The sequence below is a fragment of the Poecilia formosa genome, unplaced genomic scaffold (assembly GCF_000485575.1).
Source record: "Poecilia formosa unplaced genomic scaffold, Poecilia_formosa-5.1.2 Scaffold184, whole genome shotgun sequence".
Lineage (NCBI taxonomy): Eukaryota > Metazoa > Chordata > Actinopteri > Cyprinodontiformes > Poeciliidae > Poecilia > Poecilia formosa.
The window spans coordinates 264,742-285,869 of record NW_006800123.1 but is presented as its reverse complement, the minus strand read 5'-3'; the positions used below and the strand labels follow the sequence as shown (position 1 = coordinate 285,869).

At 38.2% G+C, this 21,128-nt stretch overlaps 1 protein-coding gene and 1 long non-coding RNA gene across 3 annotated transcripts in view; one reads left to right on the top strand and one right to left on the bottom strand.

Moving 5' to 3' along the window:
• Positions 1 to 21,128, top strand: part of LOC103147541 (NACHT, LRR and PYD domains-containing protein 12-like) — a 37,209-nt gene that overhangs the window by 8,370 nt on the left and 7,711 nt on the right. Inside the window, exons 2-10 of one of the 2 annotated variants that reach the window (XM_016678501.1) lie at positions 2,717 to 2,776; positions 10,037 to 10,138; positions 10,676 to 10,831; positions 11,801 to 12,036; positions 12,990 to 14,775; positions 16,120 to 16,314; positions 16,799 to 16,987; positions 19,039 to 19,215; positions 19,724 to 19,729. In XM_016678501.1, the coding sequence (XP_016533987.1) occupies positions 2,766 to 2,776; positions 10,037 to 10,138; positions 10,676 to 10,831; positions 11,801 to 12,036; positions 12,990 to 14,775; positions 16,120 to 16,314; positions 16,799 to 16,987; positions 19,039 to 19,215; positions 19,724 to 19,729 (2,858 nt within the window). In that variant the 5' untranslated portion in view covers positions 2,717 to 2,765. Of the gene's footprint in view, positions 1 to 2,716; positions 2,777 to 7,691; positions 7,717 to 10,036; positions 10,139 to 10,675; positions 10,832 to 11,800; positions 12,037 to 12,989; positions 14,776 to 16,119; positions 16,315 to 16,798; positions 16,988 to 19,038; positions 19,216 to 19,723; positions 19,730 to 21,128 lie in introns of those variants that run through there. The other variant, XM_007565934.2, reaches the window with a different exon arrangement.
• LOC107837872 (uncharacterized) lies at positions 4,205 to 12,623 on the bottom strand. The gene is made up of 3 exons (XR_001663925.1): positions 12,612 to 12,623; positions 12,132 to 12,133; positions 4,205 to 4,282 (listed from the first exon to the last, which is right to left on the bottom strand). It is a non-coding gene; the product is annotated as an uncharacterized LOC107837872 (long non-coding RNA).

Here is a 21,128-nt window from a genome sequence, read left to right as displayed (position 1 = left end):
TTCTGACACATAATAACCTGTACTAAAATTATGTAGTTTTTTTTTTTTTTGTATTTTTCAACAAAAACAGCATAAGCCCTTCAGTCACCTTGTTACCTTTGATCTTTTGCCCGTGACTCACAAGGCAAAATTGCCTCTCGCACAGTGAGATAAGGCATCTACGGAGCTCAACGTAGCCAACTCGAGATTACAGAACAGGCTTTGGTGAATTAAGAAAAAAGTTTTTGGTGAATAAAGTGGAGTAGACTTGCTCGTATCGTTTCTGCTTCAGCTCGGAGTAACAAAACTGAAGTTGGTTTCCAATAGCTAAAGGGCTATTCCACTTAATTTTTCACTACTTTCCGCATCTTTAATCAACTCTAGTTTAAAAACTACTACACCTAGACACTTCAAACCTGGACTACATTATTATTCTCTAAGAGCAGAATATTTAAAACCATGTTTGGGATTTGTGAAACCTTTTTCTGATTTGTGAAAACTCAATAAAGTTCGATTTTCAACAATTTTGGCACCTCTTTCATTACTAAAACTGCTCTAATTAAAAACTACAACTGATAGACACTTCAAACCTGGACTAGATTATTCTTCTCTAATAACAGAATGTTTAAAACCATGTTTGGGATTTGTGAAACCTTTTTCTGATTTGTGAAACTTCAATAAATGTTGATTTTACCACTTTTTTGCATCTGGATCACCATAGATTTACTCTAATTTAAAAAACTACAACTCCTAGACACTTCAAACCTGGACTAGATTATTCTGCTCTAATAGCTGAATATTTAAAACCATGTTAGTGATTTGTGAAACATTTTCCTGATTTATGAAAACTCAATAAAGTTACATTTCCACCATTTTTTGGCATCTGGATCACACTAAAACTGCTCTAATTAAAAAACTACAACACCTAGACTCTTCAAACCTGAAATAGATTATTCTGCTATGATAGCAGAATAGTTATAACCATTTTTTGGATTTGTGAAACCTTTATCTGATTTGTGAAAACTCAATGAAGTTCAATTTTCACCAGTTTTTGTCATCTGGATCACAAAAACTACAACACCTAGACTCTTCAAACCTTGAATAGATTAGTCTGCTCTAATAGCAGAATATTAGAGCAAGAAACAAATCATGTTTGTGATTTGTGAAACTTTTTCCTGATTTGTGAAAACTCAATAAAGTTAGTTTTTGACCATTTTTTGGCATCTGGATCACCATAGATCTGCTCTAATTAAAAAACTACTACAGCTAGACACTTCAAACCTGGAATAGATTATTCTTCTCTTCAAATAGAATGTTTAGAACCATGTTTGGGGTTTGTGATACTTTTTTCTGATTTGTGAAACGTCAAAAAAGGGCAATTTTGTCTCGATCACACAGGAGCTGCTTTAGTTCCAAAACTACAAGACCTAGACTCTTCAAACTTGAACTAAATTATTCTGCTCTAATAGTAGAATATTTAGAATCATGTTTGTGATTTGTGAAACTTTTATCCGATTTGTGAAACTTCAACAAAGGTTGATTTTACCACTTTTTTGCATCTGGATCACACTAAAACTGGTCTAATTCCAAATCTACAACACCTAGACACTTCAAACCTGGATCAGATTATTTTCAATTAATAGCAGAATATGTAAAACAATGTTTGGGATTTGTGAAGCTTTTTGCTGATTTGTGAAACTTCCAAAAAGTGCGATATCACCACTTTTTTTTTTTTATCTTGGTCACGCAAGAACTGCTCTAATTGGGGCCTGCCCACAGCAACGCAGTCACTGCGCACCTATTGTTCTACACCAAATAGAATATCTTATTATTTATCTTTATTATTGCGCAGCAAGGCAGTTCATTAACATTAGCACAAACATTAGGATTCCACTGCCCCCCACTAGTGCACTGCTTTGCGCGCATTAGCATTAGCCTTTTACCTAAAATAACCTATTTGTTAAATTTCTTAATTATTTGCCATGTTTAGTATACTGAATGGAGTAAGTCAATGACAGAGAACATGCTAATGATGCCCCACATACTAGTCTTCATGCTAACATTAGCATTTTGTCAAATTTTAGTTTATGCATTAATTTTAACATACTGAATGGTACAAGTACAGCTTAGTCCACATGCTTCTGACTCTCCACAGGTTATTGACTACATTGAAGCTTTCTTTAGCATTAATGCTAATTTTTAGCATCAGAACGCTGGGTNTAGGACTCCTTCTTCAGCTTGACGGCATCCCTCACCAAAGGTGTCCACTAACAGGTTCGAGGGTTGCCGCCGCGACAGGCACCAACAACCTTTCAGCCACGGCTCTGATGAGCTGCCTCGGCAATGGAGCCACGGAACATGGTCCACTCAGTTCAAGCACTTCAAAACAAAAAAACAGTAGTTGTTAAGAAATAATAAAGAAAATTTGTTGTCTGAAAATGAACCAATTCTAAACATTCCAGAATGTAGCATACAAACCAGCAAGCACTGAACATTCCAGTAAAACCTAGCACATGAGCTAGCAACCTTAAGCAATGCCCATCACGTTAGCGAGTAACGCAAGTGGTGCTCGGCACATTAGCTAGCAACTACAATGAATTCCAGCATATTGGGTAGCAAGCAGTGCTTACGTTTAGTTCAGCCCAGGAGATGATCATCTTCCTGCTTTACTGGCCAGTTTCTAGAGCAGCTAACTGGGTGAACTGGAAGTGAATCCCATGGTGACTGAGTGTCTCTGTTTCCCTCTCAGATGGGCTTCACAGCAGGAGACTCAGTGGAACCTGAGGATGAATCCAGANCTAGCAGTAATCAGCTAGCCGCCATGCTATCAGGAAGTTTTCATTCAGTAACTCTGGATTGTTTATTGTAATGGATTCTGTTTTTGCCTTTGAATGTTAAGTTTTATACTTGAATTTTTTTTGGCAATGTTGAGAGATTTTAATTTGGCTCTTTGCATTATTTAGCCTCTTCAGAGCCTTCATATGTTATCAGTCTGTTAAAGATAGTATTATCAATAGCAGTACAATTTGCAGAATGCCTGTTTTGTTTAGTTTTCTTCTTGAAAAGTTATTAAAAACAGGTTTTTGTCTAAATTAAGGTGAATTCATGGTTCCTTTTTCCACATAATGTAACTGGTAGTGTTTATGATAAAAATAATAATAATAATTATGTGATCGGTATCGGTGATCGGCCCTCATGGGTGATCGGTATCGGGAGGAAAAAACCTGATCGGCACATCTCTAGTATTTTTTGTTTTAATATGGTTCTGTAGGAGGACAAATATGACACAATCATTCTTTACAGTTTTTAACGCTATAAAAATGTGTAGAAAAAATGTTAAATTTCAACATTTCCGTCAACGAAGATTTGCGTCATCACCTGTGACACGTTTCTTTAAGCTGGGCGGGATGCGAGGCAGGTGGCTGTAAACACACCAACGGGTGTGTGGTGGTGGGCCACGGAAAGCAAAGGGGAAAAGACACAAATAACTGAGGAGAGATTCTACTATTCTTGGACCGAATCATTTGCATTCATTGCCAGTGCGGAAGGAACGTTTGCTCTGTAGCGAGAAGTTGTCAAATAATAAAAGGAGTACCGTACTTTCCGGACTATGGAGTGCACCTTTCAAGCTGCACCTACAAATTGTTCAAAAAAAAAAAACTGGAAACGTAAATATAAAAGCTGCACCACGCTATAAGTTGTATGGTTCAAAGCGTAGGGGGAACAAGTGGCGGTAAAAATACGGTCATGTGGAAAGACATTTCCAGGAAGGCGCTACATTAGCTGCCGCGTCAAGATTAGTTACATGCCCGATGTTGAGAAGCTGTCCACTGATGTCCGTTAACAGAAGTCACATTAAGCACGTAAGAGCAAAATCCTCTCATAGGCACATATATTTAGAAACAAAGTGGTTGTTTTTATAAAGTGATTAGTGATTTTTGTCAGTATATATTTAGAATGACACTTAGAGATATTATTGTGTTTTGTTGCTCAGGTCCGAGGATGGTTGCGTGTCAAAAGTGAAGGATGCTGCTATTTCACTGACTTGCTTGGCATTTGCACAGAAATCAAACTTAAACTGTATTAATTTAATTTTATAAACGTTACCTTTTCAAAAGGCTACTGCTGTATTTTTATAACTGCAGGTTGTGTTTTATTGCACTCTGTCGCCCAGATAAGGGCCACGTTATGCACGTTCCGTTTTTTTTTTTTTCAATCAGACTTTATGGTGATTATTTACAAAGAGCGATCGTTATGCAAACTGCATTTGTGTGCAGATTTTTTGAGTTCCAAAAGGAAAAATCTTACCCTTTTGAATCTTCATAATAAAAATGACATCAAAAATCTGATTTCTTTATTGCACTTCTTTAATTTTATCAATGCAACAAAACGTAACACATTAATATTGTAACGGAAGGTAAACTTAAAGCTCCATCGTACAACAGAGTCAGTGGTGCGTCATTCCGTCCAGGACGCCCTGCAGGGAAAATGCACATTTAATCTTGAATACTAAATATGTATACACTTAGTCATTTTGATAATAGGCTAATATAGCAAGTAGAGATGTGCCGATCAGGTTTTTTCCTGCCGATACCAATACCGATCACCCATGATGGCTGATCACCGATACGATACCAATCACATAATTATTATTATTATTATTTTTATCATAAACCCTACCGGTTACATTATGTGGAAAAAGGAACCATGAATTCACCTTAATTTAGACAAAAACTTGTTTTTAATAACTTTTTCCAAGAAGAAAACTAAACAAAACAGGCATTGTGCNTGAATTAGAATTGAATTTGAAAAAAACTGCATGGAACATATAAGAATAGTAATCTGATCTTTAGTGAAGTTTCACAAATCACATAAAGGTTTCACAAATTCCAAACATGGATTATAATATTCTACTATTAGAGCACAACAATATAGTCCAGGTTTGAAGAGTATAGGTGTTGCAGTTTAGGAGCTGGAGTGACCAATATCCAAAAAATGTCCGAAATCAGCCTTTATTGAAGTTTCACAAATCACAAACATGGTTTTAAATATCCAGCTTGAAGAGAAGAATACTTTATTCCAGGTTTGAAGTGTCTAGGAGTTGTAGTTTTTTTAATTAGAGTAAATCTATGGCGATCCAGATGCCAAAAAAATTGTGATTTTCGAACTTTGAGTTTTGACAAATCAGGAAAATGTTTCACAAATCCCAAAAATGGTTATAAATATTCTGCTATCATAGCAGAATAATCTATTCCAGGTTTGAAGAGTCTAGGTGTTGTAGCTTTTTAATTAGAGCAGTTTTAGTGTGATCCAGATGCCAAAAAATGGTGGAACTGTAACTTTATTGAGTTTTCATAAATCAGGAAAATGTTTCACAAATCACTAATATGGTTTTAAATATTCAGCTATTAGAGCAGAATAATCTAGTCCAGGTTTGAAGTGTCTAGGAGTTGTAGTTTTTTTAATTAGAGTAAATCTATGGCGATTCAGATGCAAAAAAGTGGTAAAATCAACATTTATTGAAGTTTTACAAATTAGAAAAAGGTTTCACAAATCCCAAACATGGTTTAAAATATTCTGCTATTAGAGCAGAACAATCTAGTCCAGGTTTGAAGTGTCTATGAGTTGTAGTTTTTTAATTAGAGCAGTTTTAGTAATGAAAGAGGTGCCAAAAATGGTGAAAATCGAACTTCGAGTTTTCACAAATCAGAAAAAGGTTTCACAAATCCCAAACATGGTTTTAAATATTCTGCTATTAGAGCAGAATAATGTAGTCCAGGTTTGAAGTGTCTAGGTGTAGTAGTTTTTAAACTAGAGTTGATTAAAGATGCGGAAAGTAGCGGAAAGTAGTGAAAAATTAAGTGGAATCGCCCTTTAGCTATTGGAAGCTAGAATTGGAAACCAACTTCAGCTTCGTCTCGAAGTAGCGGTTTAAGCAGAGAGGTAGTGAAATACAACAGACACTGACAGGCCTCTGCGTCTGCCTTTCTCTGAAGAACTACTGAGCAGGAGACAGCCAGGTGAGAAACTGTTCTTATCTATCGATTCAGTATTTTTATCATACAGACATTAGGCTGTTGTTGTTGTGCTATTAGCTAGCTGCTAGCTAACAACTTTGCTAGCAAAGCTAGATAACTGAAAGCTTCTCTGTATCGTTAATGACAGCAGTCATTCTTCAGTATTGCCTATGCAATAATGGCACATCGGCCGTCCAAAACTGATCATCTTCATAATGGATATATGTCTTCTAATTTCCTTTGCTGCATAATGTACATTGCATTCATTCCAGCATTAGGTAAATGTATCTTGAAGGAGAATAGCACTTAAATAAAAGTCCAACAAGGATATTAATTTAGAATTAAAAATAGCTCACCCTGAACTACAATGATACATATAATGTATGTAATAAAAGTGTGTCATTAATGAAGGGGAAAAAACTCAACTCAGAATTTAAGTTTAGTGTCTGGTTAGCAGTATGAAGTTAATTTGTATTCCCAATTTTTCAATTAAAAAAACTAACCTCAGTTGAGTAAAATAAAATTGTAATCAAAACTTTTGGAATTGTAATGATTTCATTTTTTAAAACAAGTTTTGTTTTAAAAAACTTTTTTAAAAATTAAATTACTCATTTTTATCTCATGAACTTAAATTTATTTGCCAAACAAACTTTTATTTTCACACATCAGAAATCTTTTGCTGCGATTTTGGGCCCTGCCCACGTCATGCGAGAATCACAGCAAAACTTTGAGTGACAAACAAAAACTTAAAAAAGCAAGAAAAGATTTCTGCCATGCGCAAATAAGTTTGTTTTGCAAAATTTTTCACCTCATGAGTAAAAAATGTGTGATTTTAATTTAAAAAAAATTTTTTTACAAGTAAAACTTAGTAGGCTTTCCTCATGGCGACATGCATCAACAATTCAGTTTTTGCTTTAGTTTTTGTTTTTTCTTTTCTCTGCAGTTCCACAATCAAACTGCAGTTAAAGTTTGATGCAGCTCTGCTTTCCTGAATGGACCATCTTCATCTCCACTGCAAGTGTAGCAAACAGGCAGCTCTTTGTTTCATAGATTACACTAAAAGGTTGCATTGTGCCCTTGTTTATATTTTTAATAGTGTAATTCTGTAAAGACAAAATATGTCTGGTGCTCTAGCTCTGATTTACATATCTTGCTAAATTGCGGGTTTGAATATTGCAGTACTTTCCTATAACAAAATAGAAATTACTAATAAAATGTCTTACATATGCATAGTTATATGCTCTATATAGATATTTTCCTTAGCTTTGATTGTATATCTCACAATTTTGTAATTTAGCATTGTTTATTAAACTCTGAAAGCTGAGTGTTAATATTCTGTCCTAGAATGCGGTTAGATGTGCCCTTTTTTTGAGCACCTGCCCCTGTAGTGGTCTCTGCATGGCCCTGCTCACACAGATAATGAAAACGTTAATTAACGTAAACTCATTATGCTCATTATGTCAAACGCTAATAGGCTAATTAACTCGACACACCTGCAAAGGTTTAATCATTTTCTGGTTTCTGACACCGAAAACCCAGGAGTGAAACCCAAAGTGAAACCAGAACTAAACTGCATTTTCATTATGAAATGGGGCCCATCCAGGTGCGCCTCACCTGTAGACACTGCGCATGCTCACACATTAAACTGAAAGTATTTCACCAAGAGGTGTCCTTCAGTTCTGGACTCCATTTTGTGGCGCAGACTTCAGCAGTTGGTCCGGTGAGTTCTAACTTTCTATCAAACTGCTTCCGACCCGTTTTTAGGCGTTTCTGTGTTTCCAGACCGGAGAGGAGAGAACAGACCGAACCCTAAAGTAGAACCGAGCTGCCCAGAACCTTCTGCTGTTCAGATATGATCTCTATTAGCGAGAGGAGACGGAAATGTGATTTCATNAGGTGATCGGTATCGGCAACAAGAGCCAATGATCACCGATCACGCACTTTTTCACGAAAATCGGTCAGATTATGATCGGTGACCGATCGATTTTTTTGTTTGTTTGTTTTTGTCCACTATGGCTCTTTCAACATTTTGGGTTACCGACCCCTGGTCTAGTTAAAGTAAATCAGGGCTTTGTGCAGTTTTAATCTGTTCTGACTGAGTCATGGTGATAAAATAAAACTGGTTTATCCTGTTTCTCTCCAAACTCCACCCAGAGGTTCCTGGTGAATAACAAAGTTGTTCCTCCCTTCAGAGCCTTTAAATCTCTACTCATTTATTGTCATCCTGATTAATGCAGAGGATGGAAAATTATTCTATAAAACTATCTTGGTTAATGGAAAAAGATTCTGGATCAGAAAGTGTCTGAACCAGATCGACTATTTAAGGACAGAAAACTAAACAAACTGCAGTTTATTCAGGAATGTAGAGTTTATTTATTGTTCAGTTTTCACTATAAATGATTTATTATGTAATAATTTAACATCTAGATGAGATCTGTTGTTCTCCTAGTNCAGGAATGTAGAGTTTATTTATTGTTCAGTTTTCACTATAAATGATTTATTATGTAATAATTTAACATCTAGATGAGATCTGTTGTTCTCCTAGTCAGTTTGTAACAGAAAAAGTGTGACGATTGCAGGAGTGCCTAAATGTAAAAATGTATTGTTTTCCAGAAGGCACAATTAAATAACTCTCTCTGGGTTCTTCACAGAACAAAAGTCAGAAAATAAATAACACTATTAATGAAATAAATAATAACCAAATAACCTTCTCTGGGTTCTTCACAGAACAAGTCAGGAAAATAAATAACACCATTAATGAAATAAATAATAAGCAAATAACCCTCTCTGGGTTCTTTACAGAATAAATCCAGGAAGGATTATAGTACGTAATTTCCGAACTATGAGCCGTACCGGACTATAAACCACAACCTCAGTTTTTTTTTTTTTTGTTGTTGTTTTTTTAAAACATGCACATATAAGCCGCAGATATTCTGTCGCTAATGGTTTTCCACAACGATGCAGCAGCAGCAGAGGGGGGCGGACACCCAAAATTTGAGTAATAACAGGTCAATTGAATGTCACATTTATTACGGATGAAAAAGAAAAAGTTGCCAAGTTTAGATTTAACTGAACTGATTATGGTAGTTTCCAAATGATAACTGTAACAGTAAAAGTCCTGATCCTTCATGTCTGCTACTAGCATGTGCTAAATGAAAATATGTGCCGTCTTCTTCTTTAGATTTCAATGGGAGCTTGCATCCATTATTGTTGCACTACTGCCATCTACTGGATCCTAATATCTATACCTCAAATTCTCATAATGATCCCAGTATTATTTAAAAAGAACGAAAAATCTTCATTTTTCTCTCAATGCTATTTAACTGATCAACAACATTCTCAAATTTCAATTCCCTATTAAAATCTAATTCTGTTTTAATGGGCGCTTTCTTCTTTTATTTCCAATTTTGACTTCTATTTGATCCACTTCCTGCTAAAGAGCCCCCTGGTGGTTGAAGAAAAATCCACATATAAGGGGTTTATAGTCCGGAAAATACAGTATATTAAAAAAAAATCTGAATGCTCTCTAGTATTGTTCAGGGGCCGGACAAAATGTGGAGGCGGGCCGGATCCGGCCCGCGGGCCGTAGTTTGAGGACCACTGCTTTAAGGACAGAAAACTAAACAAACTGCAGTTTATTCAGGAATGTAGAGTTTATTTATTGTTCAGTTTTCACTATAAATGATTTATTATGTAATAATTTAACATCTAGATGAGATCTGTTGTTCTCCTAGTTAAAGGGGAACCAGGTTCTACTTCACTGCTCTGCTCGGGTCGGTTCTGCTCCTGGGAGGCGGGTTGATGGGTGGGAACCAGTGGTTCTGGAGGATCAGTGGTTCTAACGCCACCCCTACCCTATGCCCATCATGTTAGTGAGCAACGTCAGCGATGCTTACGTTCAGTTCAACCCAGGAGATGATCGTCTTCCTGCTTTACTGGCCAGTTTCTACAGCAGCTAACTGGGTGAACTGGAAGTGATTCCCTTGGTGACTGAGTGTCTCTGATTCCCTCTCAGATTGGCTTCACTGCAGGAAGCCAGAGAAGAGGACAGTCTCTCCATCCCCCAGCGGTGTTTCTATGAGTGACCGATCCATAGATGTTCCTGTGGGCTTCAGTAATGATCCTGGATTCCCAGACCAAAAGTAAGTCGTCTGTTAATCAGAAATATGAGCATTTTCATAGAACATGAACAATACTGAGTAAAATGAAAATTCTCTCAAACTAACTATTAATCAGTGAAACATTGCATGTTTCATTTAATCACGTCAGGCTCCTCCTGATGAGCATTTCCCTTTAAATGGGACATTTTATGCAAAATTCACATTTGTCACATTCGTTTATTTCCATTTGGGTTTCTACTTCTACTAAGAGCAGCCCAAGCAGTTAAAAACAAAACAGCGGTTTTTAAGACATAATAAAAACTTTTTGGTGCCTGAAAAATGAAGTTTCAAAACCTTCCAGAATGTAGCGTACACATCGGCAAGCACTAAAGATTCCAGTAAAATCTAGCACATTAGCTANCAGTGAAGCCCAGCATATTAGGTAGCAAGTAGTGCTTATGCTTAGTTCAACCCAGGAGATGATCATCTTCCTGGTTTACTGGCCAGTTTCTAGAGCAGCTAACTGGGTGAACTGGAAGTGAATCCCATGGTGACTGAGTGTCTCCGTTTCCCTCTCAGATTGGCTTCACTGCAGGAGACTCAGTGGAACCTGAGGATGAATCCAGAGGAGATCAGAGCAGTCTCTCCATCACTCAGCGGTGTTTCGACGAGGAATGACCGATCCATAGATCTTCCTGTGGCCTTCAGTAATTATCCTGGATTCCCAGACCAAAGGTAAGTCGTCTGTTACAAGGATGTGTGACACACTAAAAACCGCACGTGCATAAAACAATTCAGAGTATAATGGTAAAATGGGAGTAGATAAATCCCAGAACAAAAGTAAGTCCTTTGTTATAATTAGATGTGTTTTTTGTAATATCTTAAAGTCACAGTGAGTGGCATCATGAATTGTTAAATGGAGTCACTGGTAACCTCACAGCAGGAGGTCTAATTATGGCAGAAACAATTTTTGACCATCATTTGTTCATAATTTTATTTTGGAACTTATGAGAGATTTTTTAGTTTAGATTTTTTTTTTCCCAGTCAAGTCTTTAATTGTGCAATGTTAGAATTCCCAAGATGAATAAATGTTTTATTATCATAAGAAGGCCAAGTGCTTCTTATTGGTCCAGGATGGAGGAACGGTCCTCCAGGTTCCATTCATTGGATCCTGGAGGACGACATGTCAACTAATCTACTCAACTTTGACCCTTGACTTTTGAAGCTGTAGTATGTAACTTTTATAATTTTTTTTTTTACATATTTGTTAAAACTGTCACTATGTTGTGACGACATGAGACTGATAGTCTGTGTAAAGATCTCCTCTGCCTTCTCCCAGTTCTATCTAGAAACACCCAATCAGAGACAGGAGGCGGGTCTTAGAGCTGTCAGTCACCATTCATGTGGCGGTGCTCACCCCCCTCTTCCACTCCTTTACTTATCATCTGCTATGCTGCAGATTCTTCCTGACACTAGAACCTGTCATGAATGCTAATGCTAGTTAGCATGGCTAATGATGCAGGCGGATCAACGATTGTCTTTACATGAGGATGATTGACAGCGCTGAGTCTCATTCCCAAAACCATAAATACTGATCATATCTCCAATTATGATTTTACTGATTGTGTTGGACCTTCATGAACATCTTCATCATTTCACCCATATTTAGTGAACAGTTTAATTGATGAAGAAATGTCTTCACAGAGGGAGGAAGAGGGGCAGGGTTGGTGAGGAGGAGCAGCCGTTCTACTGTGCTTTGTGTCAGAAGGTTCTGGTGGATCTGGTCTCTACCAGCTGTGGACACTGGTTCTGCAGACAGTGCATCAGGTCCTACTGGGACCAGTCTGCTCCATGTGGACCCTCCTCCTGCCCCCAGTGTGGGAAACGACCCAGAACAGGAGCTGGACCGCTGACAGCCAATCAGAGCAGCTGTGCTCCAGGTGAGACTGAACACGTCCAATCAGAGCTTCCTTCTGTTGTCTGCTGAACCAATTCAACGTCTTTAGATGGGATTTGGAAATTCAAGGTGTTAAACGTCTTTCTGTGATCAATTATTTCAGCTAAATTTGTTTCCAGCTGTAAATGGATCGAATGTGTTCAACCAAATAACCTGCTGGGTTTGATTTAAAATGGATCTGTTTCAGTTGTTTGTGCTAAATGCTTTAAAACTGAACATCACCTTTAGACTGGAGGTTATTTTGATGAATGAAAACAAAAAGTGGAGAAAACAACCTGCTGCTTTTACAGAAAGAGAGAAGGAAACCCTGATTTATTCTGACAATAAATTACAGTTTATATAATTAAACATACATCATGTAATAATTGTAACAATGTGTTTTACTTCTAAAGGGCTAAATCAGTCGCATGTTATTCTTTACAAACATCCAATTCAGTCTTTGACTCAAAATGCCGTTTTAAATGTGAATACTACCTGATATAATGATCTGTTTCTCTGACGGATTAAACCATTTCCTCTAGATTCCCTTCATTAAGGCTGGAAATGCTGGGAGAAAACATTTTTCTGTCTCTCTGCCTGTTTAGCTGCTTTTCATGGATGAAGGTCAGATAGAAACATCAAAATGAGGACATGATGCAGAAGAGTAGATGTTGCTTAAAGCTGCTGCATTTAATGACTGTGTTTCTGTCAGCATTTATCTGATCTGCTTTGTGCATCAGATCCTGACAGTGAACAGACAAAGGCCACAAAACAGAAATCTGCTGTCTGACGACAGAACAATGTTCTGGTTCTGTGTAGGGATTTAATTGTTTAGCATGACATCCTGTGAAGTCAGAGACCTTATAATGATAACACCTCCTAATGTCCCAGATGGTTTTATTCCAGTCAAATTACAATAAATCATGTTTTTTACTTCGGTTGTCTTCTGTGGTTCAGCAGATGTTGCTCTGCAGGAGGTTCTAGAGGAACATAAGATCAGTCTGAGGAGAAGATGTGAATGTGTGACTGAAGGAAGTGATGAAACAGAAAGTAGAACCCTCCTCAACAGGATCTACACTGATCTCTACATCACAGAGGGACAGAGTGAAGAGGTTAACACCCAGCATGAGGTGAAGCAGCTGGAGAGAGCTTCCCAGATCCAGAACCTCCATGACTCTCCAATCAGGTGCCAGGACATCTTTAAATCCTTCCCTGACCAACAAGAAGCCATCAGAGTGGTTCTGACCAACGGCGTCGCTGGTGTTGGAAAAACCTTCTCAGTGCAGAAGTTCACTCTGGACTGGGCAGAGGGCTTGGAGAACCAAGATGTCAGTGTGGTGGTTCTGCTTTCGTTCAGGGAGCTGAACCTGATCAGAGATGAGCACCACAGTCTTCTCTCGCTTCTCCATGTTTTCCACCCAACACTCCAGAAGCTCCCAGCAGAGCAGCTGGCTAAATGCAAACTTCTCTTCATCTTTGATGGCCTGGATGAAAACAGACTTTCTCTGGACTTCAACAGCAGTCAGCTGGTTTCTGACTTCACACAGAAATCATCAGTCAACGTTCTGCTGATAAACCTCATCAAGGGGAAGCTGCTTCCCTCGGCTCTTATCTGGATAACTACCAGACCTGCAGCGGCCAATCAGATCCCTCCTTCATGTGTTACCAGGGTAACAGAAGTACGAGGCTTCACCGATGCCCAGAAGGAGGAGTACTTCAGGAGGAGGTTCAGTGATGAAGAGCTGTCCAGCAGAATCATCTCCCACATCAAGAAATCAAAAACTCTCCACATCATGTGTGGAATCCCAGTCTTCTGCTGGATCACTGCTACGGTTCTGGAGAACATGTTGACCTCAGAGCAGAGAGGAGAGCTGCCCAAGACCATGACTGACATGTACTCACACTTCCTGCTGGTCCAGACAAAGAGGAAGAAGAACAAGTACCATGGAGGACATGAGACAAGTTCACAGGAGCTGATGGAGGCAGACAGGGAAGTTCTTCTGAAGCTGGGGAAACTGGCGTTTGAACATCTGAAGAAAGGAAACATCATGTTCTACCAAGAAGACCTGGAGCAGTGTGGTCTGGATGTCACAGAGGCCTCAGTGTACTCAGGAGTTTGTACAGAGATCTTCAAAAGAGAGAATCTGATCTTCCAGACACCAGTCTACTGCTTTGTTCATCTGACCATCCAGGAGTTTCTGGCTGCAGTCTACATGCTCCACTGTTTCACCACCAGGAACTCAGAGGTGATGAAGAAGTTCATGGGAAAAACATACAATCAAACATCTCTATATGGGTTGATGAAGAAAGTCATGGAGAAATCCCTCAGCAGTAAAAATTGCCACCTGGACCTGTTTGTCCGCTTCCTTCATGGCCTCATTCTGGAGTCCAACCAGAGACTGCTAGGAGGCCTGCTGGGTCAGACAGAGATCAATCCAAAAACCTTCCAGAGAATCATAGATAATCTGAAGAAAGAAAGAAACCTTTCATCCCCTGATAAACACATAAACATTTTCCACTGTCTGGTGGAGATGAATGATCTCTCAGCTTTTCAGGGGATCCAACAGTTCCTGAAATCAGAGAACAGATCAGAGAAACTCACTGAGATCCATTGTTCAGCGCTGGCCTTCATGCTGCAGATGTCAGAGGAAGTTCTGGATGAGTTGGACCTGGAAAAGTACAATACATCAGAGAATGGACGACTGAGACTGATTCCAGCTGTGAGGAACTGCAGAAAGGCTCGGTGAGTCCAGGACCATTTCTCAATACTCAAGTACGTTCTTGTGTTCTTGGCAAGTACAAATCTGCAAGAACAGTTGAAAGTCTTTTCTTGCCGAGTTCACAAGGATGCATCTGGCCAGAGTTCCTGTCACACAACTGGATGATTATTTTACAATAACTACTAAACACTGATTAACACATTTGTTTCCTTTATTATCATAATCAAGTATACTTTAATAAAATGCCAGCATAGAAAGAGACAAATACTGTTTTATAGGAATGTTTTAATAACAAAAAACAAGCAGATAATAAACCAATAACTCCAGGAAATTGATACTAAGACTATCTAATCCAGAGCAAATATTGCCAATATCTAATTGATGATGATTTTCAAGATGAGAAGACGGTGAAGAGGGATGGAGAGAATCTCCGGGAGCTTTTAGGAAGCTGGAAGTAAACCTGGAGCTGTAGTCTGTTCACCTGAAGAGCTGCCTGAATAAAACAATTTAGTATAAGGTCTCGCCTAAAAACCAATTAAAATGAGTTTTTGTGGCAATTAATAATGGTAAAAGTCCAATACATTTCTGTACTCACCTTCTCTATTCACCGCTACTTGTGGCGCTTTTCATTGTGGGATATCTTGCTGGCTCAAATCTGCAGAAGGATGCATCGATGCGTCCTCGATAAAATGGGCAGAGCAAGAACACATCTGGGTACTTTGAGCGACCTGTCGCGATAAACAATAAATCAATTAATCACAAGATAAATTAAAGTTATCGACCTCATTTTAATTTAACACAATCCTTACTCCCACCTCATGAACCATCCCTCATCTCTTGGAGGGGATGATTTCATGGCAGGAAAAAGCCGATGAGGATTTCAGGAGAAACTTCTAATTCTTCTTTGTCAGTTAGTCATGGCTGCAGGTCAAACAAGGGAGCAAACTACATGACTCACATGACAGTCCTTTAAGACAATTAGCAGATAAGCATTTTACCCAAGATGTCTTCAAGTCTCTTATACTATCACAGCTGCAGAAACATCTAAACATTATCTGGAAACTTCTTGAATGGAAAAACACAGAAATATAAAAATACAGCAGATATAATCTGTAAATAAATGGTAAAAAGTTTCATCAGTTCCATCAAAGACGACCAGAACAATCTGAAGATTTTTATCATGTCTGTCAAGCAGGTTGACTGTTGGACATGATCAGAACTAGAACCTGAGTTTAACCTTGAGTTTAATCCTGAACTGCAGAGATTCTGTGTCTCGTCAAACTCAGTAAATTCATCAAATGATGACTGTTTTATTTTAATCTGTTTATTTGATTTAATTAGAACTGACTTTATTTCTTTAATCACAGACTTGGTGGCTGTAATCTCTCAGAGGCTGAATGTGAAGTTGTGGCTTCAGCTCTGAAGTCCAATCCTCATCTGACTGAACTGGAAATAAGTGAGATAAACATAAATAAAGGGACAGGTGGAACCTCTGGAGTCTCTGTACGGAAGAACATTTGTGAGATTCTGGAGAATCCAGTCTGCAAAGTGAAGAGTTTGAGGTTTGTTTTCTCTACTTGTACAATAAAATCAGTCACTAAAATCTTAATACACTTTAGATTAAAAATATATATTCTGGTATTCAAAAATAACTCAAGATATCAGAATATAATTTCTAAGACTTTTGTACCTTGTAAATAAATTAGTTTTTATTTCAGACTTTCAGATTGTTTAATTTTGTTTCTCAATTTTTCTCACTATAACTGGAAAAACACATCTTGCAGAAATACAAAAACACAGCAGATATAATCCGTCAATAAATGGTAAAAGTATCAATCAAATTTTATTTGTATAGCACATTTCAAAGTGCTTTACATAATTCAAATAAAAACAGCATGACATTGAATAAATAGTGAGAAAGAGATTTTGAAAAAAGATCAAAACCATCAGTTCCATCAAAGACGACAAATGATGACATCACTTTTTTTTTTTTTATCTGTTTATTTGATTTAATTAGAACTGACTTTATTTCTTCTCTCATCACAGACTTGGTGGCGGTAAACTCTCAGAGGGTGAATGTGAAATTGTGGCTTCAGCTCTGAAGTCCAACACTCATCTGATTGGACCAGAAATAAGTGAGATAGACATAAATAATAGCAGAACCCTTGGAGTCTCTGGACTGAAGAACATTTGTGAGATTCTGGAGAATCCAGTCTGCAAAGTGAACAGTTTGAGGTTTGTTTTCTCTTCTTGTACAATAAAATCATTCACTAAATTTTTTTTTCTGGTATTCAAAAACAACTTATCAAGATATCAGAATATAATTTCTAAAACTTATTTATCCTGTACATGAATTACTTTTTATTTCAGACTTTCAGATTATTGAACTTTGTTTCATTTTTTCTCACTTTAACACCTTGGACTTTGATTTTCAAATTAAATCAAAACTTTACTTTCATCTAAAGATAAACTGAGCACCAGCCTGGTTCTGGTTCTGGTCAGACCCAGTCTGATTCCTGTAGCTCAGGTTCTGTAGTGGATCCAGATGTTCTGACCTGAAGCTCCTCCAGGTTCTGGAATGGGTTCTGCTGGACAATCCTATCAGTTGTCCCTGTTGCACATCTTCCCACCACAGTTTTTCCTTCCATTCAACTTTCTATGAATAATAATTTATGAGATATGGAGGATATTTAGTTCCATTGTTCTCAGGCCCATCAGCCAAACATGTTAAGTTTCACACAGTCATCAGTCTGTCCACATGGTTGGATCCCAATAATCTGATCAGTTTCTGATGAATTTTCATTAAATGTTTAGATTACAATGGCTGCTGTTGGTTTAGGACTCAGGTCAGAGGAATATTTCACAGTTTCAGCTCTAAATGTTGAGGCTTGAATGGCGTTTTTCTGGGTTCCTCATTGGACAGACTGCAGTCTGGTTTTGGGACAGACCAGAGTCCAGACTTTGTAGATTTTCTGTCATCAGACGTTCAGAGTCTGGAAACAGCAGCAGTGATGACGGCTCAGCCTGCAGCGAATAGAAGCAGCAGGAAGTCGGAGGAACATCCAGAGAGGAAACTGACTGAGGGACGGATTCAGAGGGAAGTAGATGGAAAAGCTTTGATGCAGATCTGGGAGGTTGATGCAGCTGCAGACCTTCTCAGTGCAGCAGCAGCTGAGAACAGAAGAAACGAGGTTAGACACAGAAAGCCAGAGTCCAGTGCAGGCCCTGTGGGTTTGGGGGGCTTTGGGGGCCATTGCCCACCCACAGAGACAGCTGTGCCTCCCCTGGACTGGAAGCTGCTTGTTGTTTTTACCTCAGAGTGGCCAACTCTCTGTTATTCCTATATCGATTTGATACAGTGGGAGCTTCCGCACTTCCCATATCTGTGTCCTCTGTCACTTTTTTCATCAGTTAAAACTGTTTAATCCATTGTTAACACGTCGTAAGCTGTTTTTCCCAGGCGCCTTTAAATGCAACATGAAAGCTAAGACGCTCACGCTGGGTTTACACCTGTGCTGCAGCGAAGGAGACCTGCTGCTGTTGGTCTCCTTCCTGAACTGCTCAGATTAGAATCATGGCAGCAAAACGCAAAGAACTTTGCACAATTTTTCCCTCAAACTAACCAACTGAGTTGAGTAAAGCTGTTAGATGCAGGTAATGTTAGCTAAAAGATGACTAGCTAATAACAATACAGCACGTTAAGCTTGTTAACAAGTAGCCTGTAGGCTACTGATGTTGTCTATGTTCAGCTACGTAGATTCATTTTGCCCCCCCAAAATAAGTCCATGCCCCCCCTGTTAAACTCGTCTGGAGCCGGGGCTGGGTATTGATGCACAAGATGTGCACAAGTCTTGCTGCTGAAATGTGCTATACAAATAAAATTTGATGGATTGATTGTAAGTGAGAGTCCGTTAGCCGTGTCCTGACACGGCTCTTATTTAAGTTCATGACCGAGAATGTCTTCTCACACAAATACGTCGACCCAAACAAGATTAGCATTTTCTTTCTAAATGCTCGAATCTCTCGAAACCTGTCGGTAAAAGTTGACGAGANTTTCCTCCTGATTGTTAGTTTGTGTGAAACTTGACTGATTTGCTGCAGAAGCTGAGTTTGTAGTGATGGAGCTGCTGGTGGAGCTGACAGAGTTTAAGAGCTGAAGTCAGCAGGTCTTTATTGAAGCAGCAGCTTGTTGGCATTAATAGTCATGAGACTCTTTAACTGGTTCTGTTGGACTGGTTAACCTGCATCCTGTTGGCTTCAGCTCACATCTTTTATTCTTTATTCAGTTTGTTTAACTGCAGGTTGTCAGGGATCAGCTGTTCTTCTCTGGCCTCAGCTCTGAACTTTAACCCCTCACATCTGACTGAACTGAACCTGAGCAGGAACAAAGACCTGAAAGATTCTGGAGTGAAGGAGCTCTGTGGTTTCCTCCAGAGTCCAGAATGTAAACTACAACAATTATGGTAAGTTACCATGTTTTAGTTTATTGCTGATGTTTGTGATGTGAAAGTTTTATTGCCACTAAACTGCAGACGTCTGGCTGATATTCTACTGATCCACTCTGAGGATCTTCATGGTAAAGACTTTTATTCCTCTNATTGTGCAATTAATTCATTTTAATACATTTTACATAAATTGCATTACTTCACATGTATCAAGTTTTTCATTTTACTCACTAGTTTGTCACCACCTTCAGTTCTGTGTCGACTCCGTCAGATGCACTTTTTGTTGTTTTTTTAAATAATATTTCTTTTGTTTCTTGAGAAGCATTTGTCTGTAAAATGAATAAAAATACCACTAATGGGGTATTTTAAAAATCATTTTATATTTATTTTTGTCAGATGGTGATGACAAAGTTCTGGGTCAGGTCGATTAAAAATGTAATAAAAAAATAAAAAATTGCAACTGGGAGCCTGCACCTTGGCATCTTTACATTTCCTAAACATTATTTGTCATATTTGCATACATAAGGTTGAGAAATAATTTAAAAAAAATATGGGAAAATTAAAACCTATTTTGTCCCTATTCTCAAGAATCACTGAAATACTAAGTATTAGAGCAACAGAAACATATATTGTTTCAAATGAACTCAATTGGTTAAAAAGCAGCAACACAGATCAGAGTAAAATCCGTTTTTCAAGACTCGGATTTCTGACCTCTACAGTGGTTGTTTGTGTCCTGAGAGTAACTTTGATGAAGCAGCAGAGATAATAAAGTTCTTCATTCTTTTCTCAGCTGATCAGCAGCAGTTCTAGAGATTTTAATCCCAGCAGAGAAGCTGAAGGTCAGGCTGAAATATCCCAACATGTTTGTCACCAAGGATGTTAACAGGATAAAGATTGATGGATAGATAGATGGTTGGATAGTAAAAGATAGGACTGTAACTTGCTGATGGAAATGCTAGATCACTGTGATGAAACGGTCAGAACCCCAAAGAAACCAGTCGCACATCTGCTCTTGCTGTTCAGTCTTTATTTGATGTACTGTGTGGTTGTAGAAAATATAAAAAATAAATGGCATCAGTGTCTGAATAATAAACGACTGAAATAATATCACACTTACTAAACTAAATACAATAATGAAGGTTACACAAACATTCCGTTCTAAATAAACATGACACAAAAAACCCACGTTGTGTAGCTCTTAAATGCGCACATGAATAAACAGGCTATTAATTAACGGTAAAACTTAAATATTCAGGTAAATAAACAATATCTAGTGATGGGTCCGGCAACACTGATGCTTTGGCACATGTGTCAAGCCCATAGACCAAAACCCGTGTCGGTGCGCGTATTGGTTTCAGCAAGTCACGTGACCGATACAGGAACTGTTTTGAAATTACATTAACGCGCCAAACTGTGTTCATAAGGAAGCAAATCTGTCAATCTGTCAAAAGCATTTGCCAAACGAATTCTTGATCTTTTACGGTACAGCGTCAACTATGGAGCAGCCTCAAACGAAAGCTTTCTGCAGTGTGAGACCATTTTGATCTTGTATTGGAAAATAAATTTGTTTTCATTTTTGTTGTTGTTTGGATCAGAGAAACTGACCAGAGATCAGTCCTGATGGTTCAGAGCTGCTGTCATGGAGAAGAGGCTGCAGGGAGAAAACAGGAAAACACATAAGAGTCGAGGCTGCATCTGCAGCGCCATCTAGAAATTCACTGATTGTTTTTGTTTTGTTTTTAGAAAAAAAGAAAAATTCCTGACTAGAATGTTTTTAATGTTTAATTCCAGGTCCTGGAATCTGACAGTATAATCAATAATCACTGATGCTTCATATTTCCTCCTGATTGTTAGTTTGTGTGAAACTTGACTGATTTGCTGCAGAAGCTGAGTTTGTAGTGATGGAGCTGCTGGTGGAGCTGACAGAGTTT